The following is a 13,190-nucleotide window of genomic DNA, read 5'->3' on the forward strand; positions in this document are numbered from 1 at the left end:
AAAGGAAAGGGTGTGTCGTGGGGTAAGATTTTTGTGTTGGGTCCACACGTGTTGGAAATAATATGGCGGATAATCTGGACAATGACATTTCTTCCCCGCATATGGTCTGGATTTGGGGGAGCCCGTACTGTCCAAACGACGGTTTAATTTTGGGGAGCTTGTTGGGTGCACATTTGATGACTGAACACGCCCAAAGGAGAAATGAGCTTCGACCTTGAAGACGACCTTAGTTCATTTGTTTGATCCATTTATATGCATTATAATTCGTAGCAACGCACGGACGTTCTACTAGTGTGATTTGTTTCTGTTCCAAAGAAACTAAATTTGTAACACATACAGCATGCTGAAAAACTTGATTGATGAAGAGCAGGAAAACAAGGTTGCATATAATGTGATATATTTCAGTTCAAGAGAAACTTTGGAGGACGTATATTAGATGGATCTAGGGTAAGCTAATAGAAGTTCGAGATTACTTTCGAACAGCGATCGGAGCGGCAAGGAATTCACAGCAATTAGAGGTGAGAATTAAAGAAAAAAAAAGGAAAAAAAATTAAAGGGCAGGAAAACAAGGTTGCATATAATGTGATATATTTCAGTTCAAGAGAAACTTTGGAGGACGTATATTAGATGGATCTAGGGTAAGCTAATAGAAGTTCGAGATTACTTTCGAACAGCGATCGGAGCGGCAAGGAATTCACAGCAATTAGAGGTGAGAATTAAAGAAAAAAAAAAGGAAAAAAATTTAAAGGGGCGTTGCGAGAATCGAACTCGCGACCTCTCGCACCCAAAGCGAGAATCATACCACTAGACCAAACGCCCTTGCCTGGAATTAATTAACAGTACGATCTACTAATTGATAATATTTCCTGAGGTTTGCAGGAAGAAGCGGTGGCTATGACCTGAAAAATGGTGACCAGTGCTGGGTCTTCATCTTATGGCTCCGGCTGAGGACCGTCGTGGACCGGGCAGCACTCAAATGCCTTCCACCGACGACAAGGTGGAGGCATTGCGGGCTTATAGGCGTGGGCCACCACAACGTGCTATCGGTCATTTGATGCATCTGTGTTGTCTCAAAGACAAGCCCAAGCCCGAGACTGACTGCACTTATTCCTGTTCATCTTCCTCGTTGCATCTCCGCTAACTGAATTTGCATCTTCCTTCGAGCTAAGCATACTACATACTATGAGTTGTTCAAACCTCGGTGGCAGTTGAATCCTCAAGATCAGTGGAAGCAACCCAATCTACAACAATTTTTTACGGCAAGAGACAGAAGCATGCAAAAGAGATTTAACAACAAGACTGAAACAATGACCACACTGTGCAACAGTCGCTATCCATGAATAATTTCAGTGTACGGTTGCAACGAGGAGGCCGGTAGTTCTAACAGTATCTCAGGTTTTAAGAGTTAAATACTGCAGGAATTGCATGTAGTGGCACGTAAAAACCAGATGGAGCTTGTCCTTCTTCACTTGGTTTGTAAAACAGAGGATTATATAAACACAAGAACTTTGCGGGATTGAGTGATTGATTCGCAGGAATAGGAAAAACATAAATCCTAAAAAGCAATCAAATTAATTTCATACACATGTTAATATAATATTGGATTGGTATTATGCAAATTATGGCATTTTCTTGTTTTTTACGTAGAAATAGAGAAAGAGATTAGTGTGGATTGTAGAACTGCTTGGTTGTTTCTTTGGAACTCAAACCAAAGGAAAAATCCATCCATTTTTTGTCTGAGTCATTCATTTGAATCACATGAATGAATATTGCCACTAGAGAAATTTTTCTATTTCTATGTATTTTCCTCCGCTTTTCCTGTGAATCAGAGGCCATGCTGCAGCATCCATGATAATGCACAAAAGCTGTTTTGGAGTACAAACATTTTGCTGTCTCAACATATTTGGCGCCTGCAATGGCAGGCGCTAATTCACTATACAATGGACGAACTCACCAAGGAGGGCCCAGTAAGAGATGGTTAAACAAAATTGGAATTAGAATGTCAGGACAGATTGGGAGTATATGTAGATCTACAGGCAGAAACTAGACTGCTGATCTCAGTTTTGGGTTTGCTGTTTCTCCACCTTTGTCTTGATCTTCTGCTCCATGACCGCCTTCTCGGTGTCGAGGCCAAACATCCTGTTGAGGGCGTGCATGTTCTCGAGTGTTTCATCAAGGGTGCGGCTGTCGGTGCCGTCGCATCTCAGGTGCTGCAATGGGCCGTGGAGAAGTCTGTTCACTATGCCGGTACTGAGCTGCTCGATGGATTTTCTCATTTTCTTGGTCAGAGCATCTTCTCCGATCTTCTGCAGGCACTTGTCAAGCTCTGAAGCCCTGACCCTATCGGCGTATGATCTCAGCTTCTTGATGGTTGGAACGGTCTCCATAGAGTCCCTCCAAGCCTCGAACCGCTTCAGTTCTTCGGAAATGATCGTTTGGGCCTCCATTGCTTTCCTGAGCCGGTCTTCCTTGTTGGCTTCCACCACCTCTTTCAGGTCATCAACATTGTACACTCGCGCATGGCCAACATCAGACACGCAGGCGCTGACATTCCTCGGGACGGATATGTCGACGAAAAGCCTAACACCGCCAAGGGCACAAGAAACAGGAGGAAGTGCTTCTGCGTGCTCCTTGGTGAACAATGGAGATTCAGATGAGGTGCTTGTGAACACGACATCAGCATCGGCGGCAGCTTCATACATCTCCGTAAGAGGCCTGTACACAATCTCGATGTCTTTCATCTCTTCACGGATGGCGTCCACCCTTTCAACTGAGCGGTTCACGATGACGACCTTCTTGCACCCCTTTGCAGCCAAATGTTTGGCCACTAACCTCCCCATTTTGCCAGCACCAATCAGAAGCATCCTGGCTGACAAGCATTCAGACTTTGGAAGCTTCATCAGGGCTAATTCAACCGCAGCTGAGCTAACCGACACGGCGCCACATGATATGTTGGTCTCAGAGCGGACACGCTTTCCTGCTGTGATTGCATCCTTGAACATCCTATCAATGTTCTTACCCAAGCCTCCACTGTTTTGCCCACTTCTGACAACCTGTCTAACCTGAGCAAGTATCTGTCCTTCTCCAAGAACCAAAGAGTCGAGCCCAGAAGAAACCTCAAACAGATGGCGCGTCGCATCACTGTCACGCAACATAAAGAGGTGCTCCCTGAGCTCGGAAACAGGGATCCCACTTTTCTGCAAAAACAAGCAGTACAGCGTTAGAACTTCTACCCAAACTGTGTTCTTGAACAACAACAAAAGGACAAGCAAATGAGCATTTGATAAACGAATCCTTACCTTTGACATCCAATCTACAATCTCTCTAATGCCTCGGTTCCAGGATAAAGCGACCACATAAATTTCCATTCGATTGCAGGTACTAAGAACAGCAGCCTCTTCGATATGATTAAGATTGGTTAGTTCTGCAACAGCACGGGGCCATAGCTCTTCCGCGACCGCAAGCTTTTCACGCATCTCCACAGGTGCTGTGTGTATACTGAGTCCTATTACAGCAATGCTGCTCTTTTCTTTCATGTAGCCTGATAGTGAAGATAAAACATTGTCAGATGCCTGAAAGAGGCCCAGAAGTTTCTAATTTTATGAGATAATACAACTGAAATCAAACTGCCAGTCATCATATAAACACTTGAAAATTTTGAAGATCCTGATGTACATGCTTGTAATACAGAAATGAAGCATGTTCCAAATGTGTATTATGTTAGTGATAGACTCCAACTGCAGAGTAAAAACGACAAGAGAAACAAGCTTTCCTGCGCTATATACACTTGGAAAATGTCCGATTCCCACCTACTGGTCAGTATACCGAAAATGTTGACCAACTCCCAACTTTCGGAAAAATTGTTGACCAACTCCCAACTTTCGGAAATTTGTTGACCAACTCCCACCGCGAAGATCCCTCAATTCGCGCACCGCTGGCATAATCGCAGATCCCACATCACAGGATTACAGGAAGCGCATCGACAGCAGCCAATTCGGGGCGGGGAGGAAGAGAGAGGAGGAGGAACTCACGGTCGGCGGAGATCTTGAACTGCTCGAGCGCGGCGACGCTGGCCGCCTTGGCCGCCGCCTGGGCCTGGACCCCGGGGCCGGCGTCACACCGCACGACGCAGGACAGCCGCTGCCGCCCGCCGGCCGGCACCCTCGGGCAGGCAGCGGAGCCCCGCGGCCTGTTGGCACCGGCGGCGGCGAACGCGCCGGCCACGGCCGTCGCGGAGGCCGTGCTGGTGCTCGCCATCATCAGGCGAGAAATGCAGCAGGCTTCTCCTCTCTCTACGGACCAGATTGATGCAGGCCGATAGCCGTGGATAAATGGGAGAGATGTGTCTCGGGATTCTTGGGCTCCGCGGGCTGTGGAGAGGAGGGTGGAGGGGACGTGGAATTGGTTTTCGCCTCGGGCTGGTGGGAGGACGAGTGGGAAGAAAGGCCGGAGCTTTTGGAGCCGGAGGGGGACGGTGGTTGGTGGTGACCCGGTGTGGTGCCGGCGGCGGTATGGCGTGTGCCGCGCACAACGCGACGCGCTTCGGGCCCGGTCTACGGTCAGCTCTCCCCGTTTTTCTATTGGCACGGTTTTATTATTTCCACCAGGCCCTCGTGCTCTATTTCTTCTCTTAAAAAGTACGGATTTGTTAAAATATCGTCTAGATGATGAGAAATAACAAAGCCTTATCTGACTGCTACACATCATATGAATAAAGTAATAATAATAATAATAATAACCCACACGAATCTTCATGTAAATCAAGTGATGTAGAAGTTATATGTGACTTAGTTAAATCTCTGAATAAACGCTGGACACGTAAAAAAAATACTATAGAAGTTCCGACGAACCTTTTTCAAGAGTGGCTGCATATAGCTAATACGGCCCCTCAAACATCTGTCTACCGATCATCTCTCAAATGTCCGCTTTTTTACAATCAGGTACCTCATTAGCTAAATCTCAATTCCATATAATCACACGCGTTGTAAACTACGTTTACGTAAATCACTCTCAAACCCCGGATTAAATTCTTCAGGCGGTAGACTGCCCGGTAGCCTCAAAACATGCCGCAAATTCTAGCTATATTGTAGACGATGCAGTAACGGTTTGTTTGGAGTTTTTTCTACGGTATAGCTCCTTTTGCAAGGGTGAAAACATAACCTGACGTGGATTTCTTAGTATCAACACACCCTGCAAAATCAGCATCTGAATAACCCACCACCTCGAGGTTATCATATTTCTTATACATAGGGATGAGGCCTTTAGTGCCTTGCAAATAATGCAAGACCTTTTTAGCAGCCTTCGAGTGATCTAGACCTAGATTTGACTAATATCTGCCAAGCATCCCGACCATGAATGCTAAATCAAGGTGAGTGCACACTTGCGCATACATAATGCTTCCAACAATTGAGGCATAAGGAATTGACTTCATCTGCGCAGATTCATAATCATTTCTTGACACTGAAAACTCCCAAATTTATCGCCCTTAACAATAGGAGCAGGCAAGGCTGAGCACCTATGCATATTGTAGTTTTTCAGTACCTTCTCAATATATGCTCTCTGAGATATCCCCAACATCCCTATGGATCTATCCCGGTGATTTCAATTCCTAAAATATAAGCTGCTTCACCGAGATTCTGCATATCAAACATAAGAGGATAAAGACCTCTTAGTCTCTAACAACATATTTCTATCACTGTTGGCTAGAAGTATGTCATCAACATACAGTATCCGGAAGATAAATTTACTCCCCGTGAACTTAACATAATCACAATTGTCCACTTTATTTTCTTCAAAATGGAATTTCCTTACGACTTGATCAAATTTGAGATACCATTCCCTTGACCCTTGCTTCAAGCCATAGATGGATTTCCTTTGAGGTGACATCCTAAATGCTCATTTCCTTCCACAACAAAACCTTAGGGTTGTGCCATGTATACACCTTCACTTAAGTCACCATTTAGAAATGACGTTTTGACATCCATCTGATGCAGCGCCAAATCATAATGAGCTACGAGTGCCATAATTATTCTGAGTGAGTTTTTAGAAGAGACATGATTTTTTTTGTTTACAACCAATCCTTCTCTTTGAGTGAAACCTTTTGCCCCAAACCTTGCTTTAAACCTTTCGATATTCCCTTCGGAGTCACGTTTGGTCTTAAAGACCTATTTGCATCCAACTGTTCTCCTCTGGGAATTTGTACCAAGTCCCATACATGATTAGTGCTCATGGACTTCATTTCATCTTTCACGGCATTGAGCCATTCAGATGAAAATTCACTTTGTATGGATTCTTTAAATGAGGTGGGATCATTGTCCAACACCGACTCATCCATATCTCCACTCATGTAAGTGAGATAATCATCAAGAATAGCAGGCTTTCTAGTCCGTTGTGACCTTCTGAGATGTTCATTATTTGGCACATCATCAACATTTTGAGGTTGCTGAGTATTTTCAATAGAAACATCATCAGGTGTGACATCTGAAATAGTCACATGAGTCTTAGCAGGTGTTGCATTAACAACCCTCTCAATAGGAGGTGTGATACGTCTCCAACGTATCTATAATTTTTGATTGTTTCATGTTGTTATATTATCATTCTTGGATGTTTTATAATCATTTTATATCATTTTTTGGTACTAACCTATTGACCAACTTGGGTCTTGTCGGGGATATACCCTGCGGTGTGACCCGGCCGGAAATATGACCCAGCCGGACTTGGCGGCTCACCAGAGACCCGACTGACACTTGGCGGCTCACTGCTCTGACAAACTCACGAGCCCGATGGCTCACTAATGGCCCCGATGGCGGGTCATATAGAGAACTAGGCCCAAGGCCCAGAAGGCCGGCTCATGTTATGGTGGGCCGGCTTAAGAGGAAAGCATAAGGAATATTCCCTTATAAAGGAAGCAAGACTAGGACTTCACTTGTAATAAAGTAATCCTAAGCCTACTAGGACTAGTCATGTAACCCGCCCTTTCAACTTGTATAAAGAGGGGCAGGACAACCCAAGAAGGGACAAGCAAGAAATAATCGCTAAGGCTAGACACAACTAGAGGAGAGCCAGTTATGCGGCGTCTCCCTTATGAGCATAATGAGACCTAGCCACAAACAACATGTAGGGCTTTTACCGGACAATGTTTCCCGGGGCTCGAAGCTATCTAAATCCTTGTCTTGTGTGTTGCGTCTCTTATCCCGATCAACCCCTCTCAAGCTACCGCATAGATGCGTTGGCCTCATGATTAAGTCCTCACACTAGGACATCTGCCGTGACAATTCCACGACAGTTGACGCCCACCGTAGGGCTGCGCACGGTAGTGTTGAGTTCTTGAAGGGATTTTTTCAGAATCAAGAAACTCGCGAATGAATGGACGAAGAAGAGCCGGTGCGAAGCAATTACACAGCGTAACTCGGGGTTCAGACAACCTTAGGTTGAGCCGGCAATATTTCGCCATGTTAAAATCAGAAACATGATTAAGGTTTGGGATTAGGGTTTGGTGGTGTACGCCGCCTCCAGTCTTCGAAACCGATCGAATTTTCTGCTGCCGTGGTCGCACTGCGGATTTCCATCGTCTGGTTGACACCGAGTCCGAGACAAAGGCCTACTGCAAGGGCAATTCATCTCTGAGATCGACAAAAGTACTGTTTGTACACGCACGCGCAATTTGTTCTGGCTGCAGTCGTCGGCCAAGGTTCAATCGCGAGTCACCTCCGCATTGCACGGAAGGCAGAGACGTGCTCACATCCATCAAAAACGCAAGTCGTCTACTTTAAAAAAATCCTGAGATCACCGATTGATCTGCAAAAACAAATCCAGACACCGAGGTGTACAAGTTGAAGTGCTATGTTTGCACAAAATTCCAGATACCAGTTGAGCTGCTACGCGGCTGCTGCATCACGTGAAGGCCAAAAGCTGAGTACTACTTTCTCCGTTTTAAAATATAGTGCTTCCTCTATTTCTATGCTTCAACTTTGATCATAGATTTCACCAACGAGACCGACTGCGGCGGGAGCAAAAGTTATACAGGTGAATTCGTATTCAAAAGAAGTTTTCAATTATATAATTTTTCTCCCACCACAGTCGGTCTAGTTGATTAAATTTATGGTCAAAGTTGGATCTCGGAAAGCCCGGGCGCACTATATTTTAGAATGGAAGGAGTAGTTCAGTTTTTTGAATTTTCAGCGTAGTGTATTGCAATTATAACTTGAAGGGGTATGCTTGAACAAAACTGTATGCAGTCCCTCTCTCAGTGTTTACCTCCAGTCTGATGGTTATTTATGCAGAGACTACTGACGCTCTCAATTCCTGACTGGCACAAACCAGACCATTGCTAACTGGCCAAATTAGTGAGAAGTGCTATGTGCTGATACCTTAAGGAAATGGGCCTTATTTGCCACTATCCTATTAAATTGTTCCCTGTCACCTTTGATATTTTCCAAATATTATTGTTACTTTGGAAGTAAGTTGTGATCCTTAAAGAATTCAGAGCCTTGATGTACAAAAGGCATCAGGTTTAGCCAGAGAGCACTCGAACAACTGTATACTGTTATCTTCAACTTCCATAGTTACATTTCTTTCATGGCCCCGCATATAGGATACATCACGTCATATCCAATGAAACGGATGTGATTACTATAATATTATTTTGGAAACTCTAATCTGTAACATTGTGGCAATGATTTTCGACTTCAGAACCATGTTATCTGCACGTTAGCATGTAATCTACTAATACCATGACAAAGTTCTACTTCGACTATACTTGATGCGTAATGGTATTTGTCCTGTTGGTCACTCGCATTACAAAAGGAGAACTTTCAATGGATAATATTAAGTCGATGACAAAACATGAAAACATATTACATGAATAAAGCAAAATGAGTACTTCATTAAACAATAATTCTGGAACATATAGCTTTTCCGAATTAATAGAATTACCTCCAATGTAGTTTCGCTAATGGTGATATCTCAACTGGGTACTGGGTAGTCAAGAACAAATGTTCTAGGGAACTAAATGCATCTATAATTGTATGATATATTCGGAAACATGGTAATATTTTAAAACTATTGATGCCTGACACACATTAACTAAAAACCCAATTTCCCAAATGATGTACTTTTGATACCAAATCTGTAGCTCCACAAACATTCATTGGCTAGCTGAAACAGTATAAATCTTTGAAACACTAACTGTTAAAACATTCCTCTCTAATATTGTATGTGATGTGAGGTTCTGCCCTATGCGCATCAAACGTCATAAATCACAAATATACACTGAAAGAAACATCACATGCTTCATGCACTAGTAGATAAAGGGGCTTTTGTCCCGGTTGGTAAGGCCGGGACTAAAGGGTCATTACTAATGCCTCTCCCCTTTAGTCCCGGTTCTTCTTAAACGAACCGGGACTAAAGGCCGCGGCCACATGGAGCTCCACCTTTAGTCCCGGTTGGTAACACCAACCGGGACTAAAGGAAATTTTACGATTTTTTTGATTTTTTTATTTTCAAATTTCTGAATTATTTTAACCTCTAATCTCTAATCACCACCCCTCATCACTGCTTAATTTATCCTCTAATCTCTAATCACTCCTTATTATTCCAAATCATCTAACTTCCCGAACGGTCACCCATCCTCCCACTCTCCCAGCCTGAGCACGCTTAACTTCCGGGTTCTATTCTCCCTCGTTTCCAAGTCTGCACTTGTTGTTTTCCTGACAATAGTAAGATGTCAATCCTATTAACCTTCAGGAATTTTGCTTGAGCATGAAGTGACACATTTCACTGGTTGAGTTTGAAACTATTGTTTTAAAAAATAATTATTATTTAGTAACACCAATATTTCTTGAATAATTGGTTTGACCATTGTTTGACCACAGTTTGACCAGACTTGACCAAAATTCAAAATAACTGAAATAATTATTTAGTAACACTAATATTGTAGAATAATTAGTTTGACCATTGTTTGACCACAGTTTGAATTTTTTTTCGATTTTTTCCACTCTGGATCTAAAAAGGCTCGTAACTTTTTCTGTTAGGTATTTGAGGATTTTGAAAATGTTTAACGGGGTTCCCCCAGTTAAATTTGGATGTAACTTTTCCAGTAGATGATTTTTCATATAAAAAACTTTTTCATCCGAGTTAGTATGCAAAAGTTATGCCCATTTTTACAAATTCTCGAGAGATTTTGCAAATAAAGTCGAAATTCATATTTGCAAATTTTCCCAACAACTAGACCACATATCACATGGGAAACTTATTTTTTTTTTTTGACATTTTCATCATTTTTTTTATTTTTTTAAACTGAAAAGGCGATCCAGGGGGGGGTAGAGTTTGGAAATGGGACCTTTAGTACCGGTTCGTGCCATGAACCGGTACTAATGCCTCAAACCCCATTAGTACCGGTTGGTGGCACGAACCGGGACTAAAGGTCTAACCCTTTAGTCCCGGTTGGTGCCACGAACCGGGACTAATGGGCATCGCACCCTTTAGTCCCGGTTCGTGGCACCAACCGGGACTAAAATGTCCACACGAACCGGAACAAATGGCCCACGTGGCCCCTGGGCACACGAACCGGGACTAATGCCCCCATTAGTCCCGGTTGTAGACTGAACCGGGACTAATGGGCTAACCCGGGGTGGACCAAAGCCCTCTTTTCTACTAGTGAGGCTATACATTGTTTCAACCATTATGTAGAGGACACTGTCATAAAGAAACAAAACAGAGGCCACTCACCTGCTTATTCTGCTACCTTGTATATGCAGATGAAATCCTCCAATAATGAAAGAATTCCTAGTTTAGGGATATGAGATCCAATTCGCTAGTAATATGTCAACCAAAAATATTAGTTACAAATATTATAATTTTAGCCGGCAGCAGCAATGGCCCACCAACTCAAACAGTTGCATGTAACAACATATTCCATATCGAAATATAGACAACAGTATGTACATGGACATGTTAAGAGGCTAAAAAATATGGTATACAATAGATTCTCAGGCGGGTTTTCTTATCTGCCCTAGTTGATTTTCGGAAGGGAGGTGTTCTTATATGTCCCCATATCCAATACCATCTACACAAAGTGAAGGTTCCTCCGGTTTTCATTGTGGACAGGGGGTCAAGCGAGCATCCTACAGTCACCTTGCAACAAAAGGAATGCAAACATTAAAAACGAGAGACCAAGTTGTGACAAACCTCACAAGGCCATTGCTGCTGTCACAAGACCAAGTTGTGACTAAGCAATGGCCCACCAACTCCTTGTATGATTGATTAATTGTTATCATCATACCATTTTGGTCAGGCTAGCATATCAAAAAAATGATGGGCTCATTTATCATTTGCCAATTTCATGGTCAAGACAACCATTCTTTTCGGACAGACATACACAGTATATACTGAAAGGAGATATGATGACACACTGGTAGGAGACAGTGATAGTGACTCAACACGAAAAATATTATGGAAGGAAATCCAACACAACTAAACAGTTTATGCTCAAAAAAACATTTGGGTCTGGCTCTGCAGCAGTTAAACGTAGTTCACTGATTTCACAACCAAGGAAATGTTTATACACTAACCACACTAATAAAATAAATAGAAAAGGAGACATGTAAGTACTCTCAGACAAGTATGGAATCCAAACTATATTGGTATGAGACGTGTGGGGCTCAATTGTACTGCAAGTACTCTCAGAGCAGTATGGAACCTAAATTGTAATGGTATTAGATGAATAGTTTTCGAAAGAAATTGAGAACATTGCAGCCAAAAGAATAGGTAGTGTTGTGGACTACAAAAAAGCATTCCAATAATTAACTTGGGTCAATTAAGCCGCCAACCTATTTACAAGCAAGCACAAAATATAAGCAGCATGAGGCAGAGCAAAATACAACGTCCAACAAAATCTGGGATATCAAGACAAACAATCAACCAAGGGCCATGATAGTATGTAGGAAATAAAACTAATGTAGCATCTAGAAAGAAAAGGAACAAATCTCGACCAACAGAAAAAAGAAGCAACCTGGGACACTCAAGTACGAGCCAAATTCTAGAATGAATAATTGAGAAACAGCAAAATCAAGGAATTAACCTCATCTGAAGCATGGGCCCTAGCAATGCTTCGGAACATGATATCCTTTACCCTTATGGTTAATACGAAAGATTGAGTAAAATGAAGTATCAACATATGATCTGAAACAAGAAAATAGCAGATGCAATTGCTCGCAAGATTACACTCACCTTCATATGAAACAAGAAAAATTTGGTAAAAGGCAGACCTTGCAAAAACTTGGGATGAGTCGGGTGGATCTGAAACAATGTTTATCCAATTATCCTCACCTCATCACATAACCAGTTTCAGATGCATATAGCAGAATCACTAACAGAAGAAAAATTATACTCGGAAATTCATCCGAGCATGCATTTGCAACATTTGAAGAGTCCATAAACTCACAATTAGTAGTTTCAGATGCATATAGCAGAATCACTGAACAATGATTTTTTTAACATAAACTGTTTTACCTGCAGCTAAAAAAGATGAAAACCCTCTTGTTGTTCTCTTTTATGTCATAAAAGCCTTCCACCTGATAAGGGAAAACAATGTTTATTTCATAAATAACAAGGAGACAATTAAATATATTTTTCAGCAGGATAAAAGAGATGTCACAAGATGTCAGGCTTTCTGGAGTATACATATCACATAAAGAGAGAAAAACCTAGAAGAGCAAGCGAAATAGTTGTTCTTAGCAAAGCATTCTAGCTTGACTATGGCTCATTTTAGTTTAGCATAAAGAAGGCAATTAACCCAAATATCTTATGAGGCATGAAGAGGAGAGAAGGATTGAAAGAAGCTCGCCTTGACATCATCATACCTCCATGGGAGTGCCGCCCTGAGCTCCTCTCATGCGCACCATCTTTAGCCGCCGAGACCTCCCATTCTCTTCAGATCCATGACGCTGCTGCTCCTTGTCCCCATCGCCATCCTCTCCTCCACCCCGTGAGGCGTCTGCCACCTGGATCTCTGGCCTCCCTGCTCCACCCCACACCGCTCTGGCCTCCCTGCTCCATCGCACACCGCTCTGGCCTCCCTGCTCCACCCCACACCGCTGGCCTCTTGGCCCTCCCCTATTCCTCCACCCCCAGTGTGAAGACTCGGCCAATGATGGGGACAAAGAGCAGCAGCGTCTTGGATTGGTATTCAT

The 13,190-nt window shown here is 42.9% G+C and overlaps 1 protein-coding gene and 1 non-coding gene across 2 annotated transcripts; both read right to left on the reverse strand.

The window, feature by feature from the left end:
• Positions 1-747: 747 nt before the first annotated feature.
• TRNAP-UGG lies at positions 748-819 on the reverse strand. Its single transcript has one exon. It is a non-coding gene; the product is annotated as a tRNA-Pro (tRNA).
• Positions 820-1,830: 1,011 nt separating this feature from the next.
• On the reverse strand, positions 1,831-4,470 carry LOC119337710 (glutamyl-tRNA reductase 3, chloroplastic). The gene is made up of 3 exons (XM_037609869.1): positions 4,032-4,470; positions 3,300-3,541; positions 1,831-3,197 (listed from the first exon to the last, which is right to left on the reverse strand). The coding sequence occupies exons 1-3, from the start codon at positions 4,258-4,260 to the stop codon at positions 2,058-2,060; spliced, it is 1,611 nt and encodes a 536-aa protein (XP_037465766.1). The 5' UTR covers positions 4,261-4,470; the 3' UTR covers positions 1,831-2,057.
• Positions 4,471-13,190: the final 8,720 nt, after the last annotated feature.

This window comes from Triticum dicoccoides, chromosome 7B (genome assembly GCF_002162155.2).
Source record: "Triticum dicoccoides isolate Atlit2015 ecotype Zavitan chromosome 7B, WEW_v2.0, whole genome shotgun sequence".
Lineage (NCBI taxonomy): Eukaryota > Viridiplantae > Streptophyta > Magnoliopsida > Poales > Poaceae > Triticum > Triticum dicoccoides.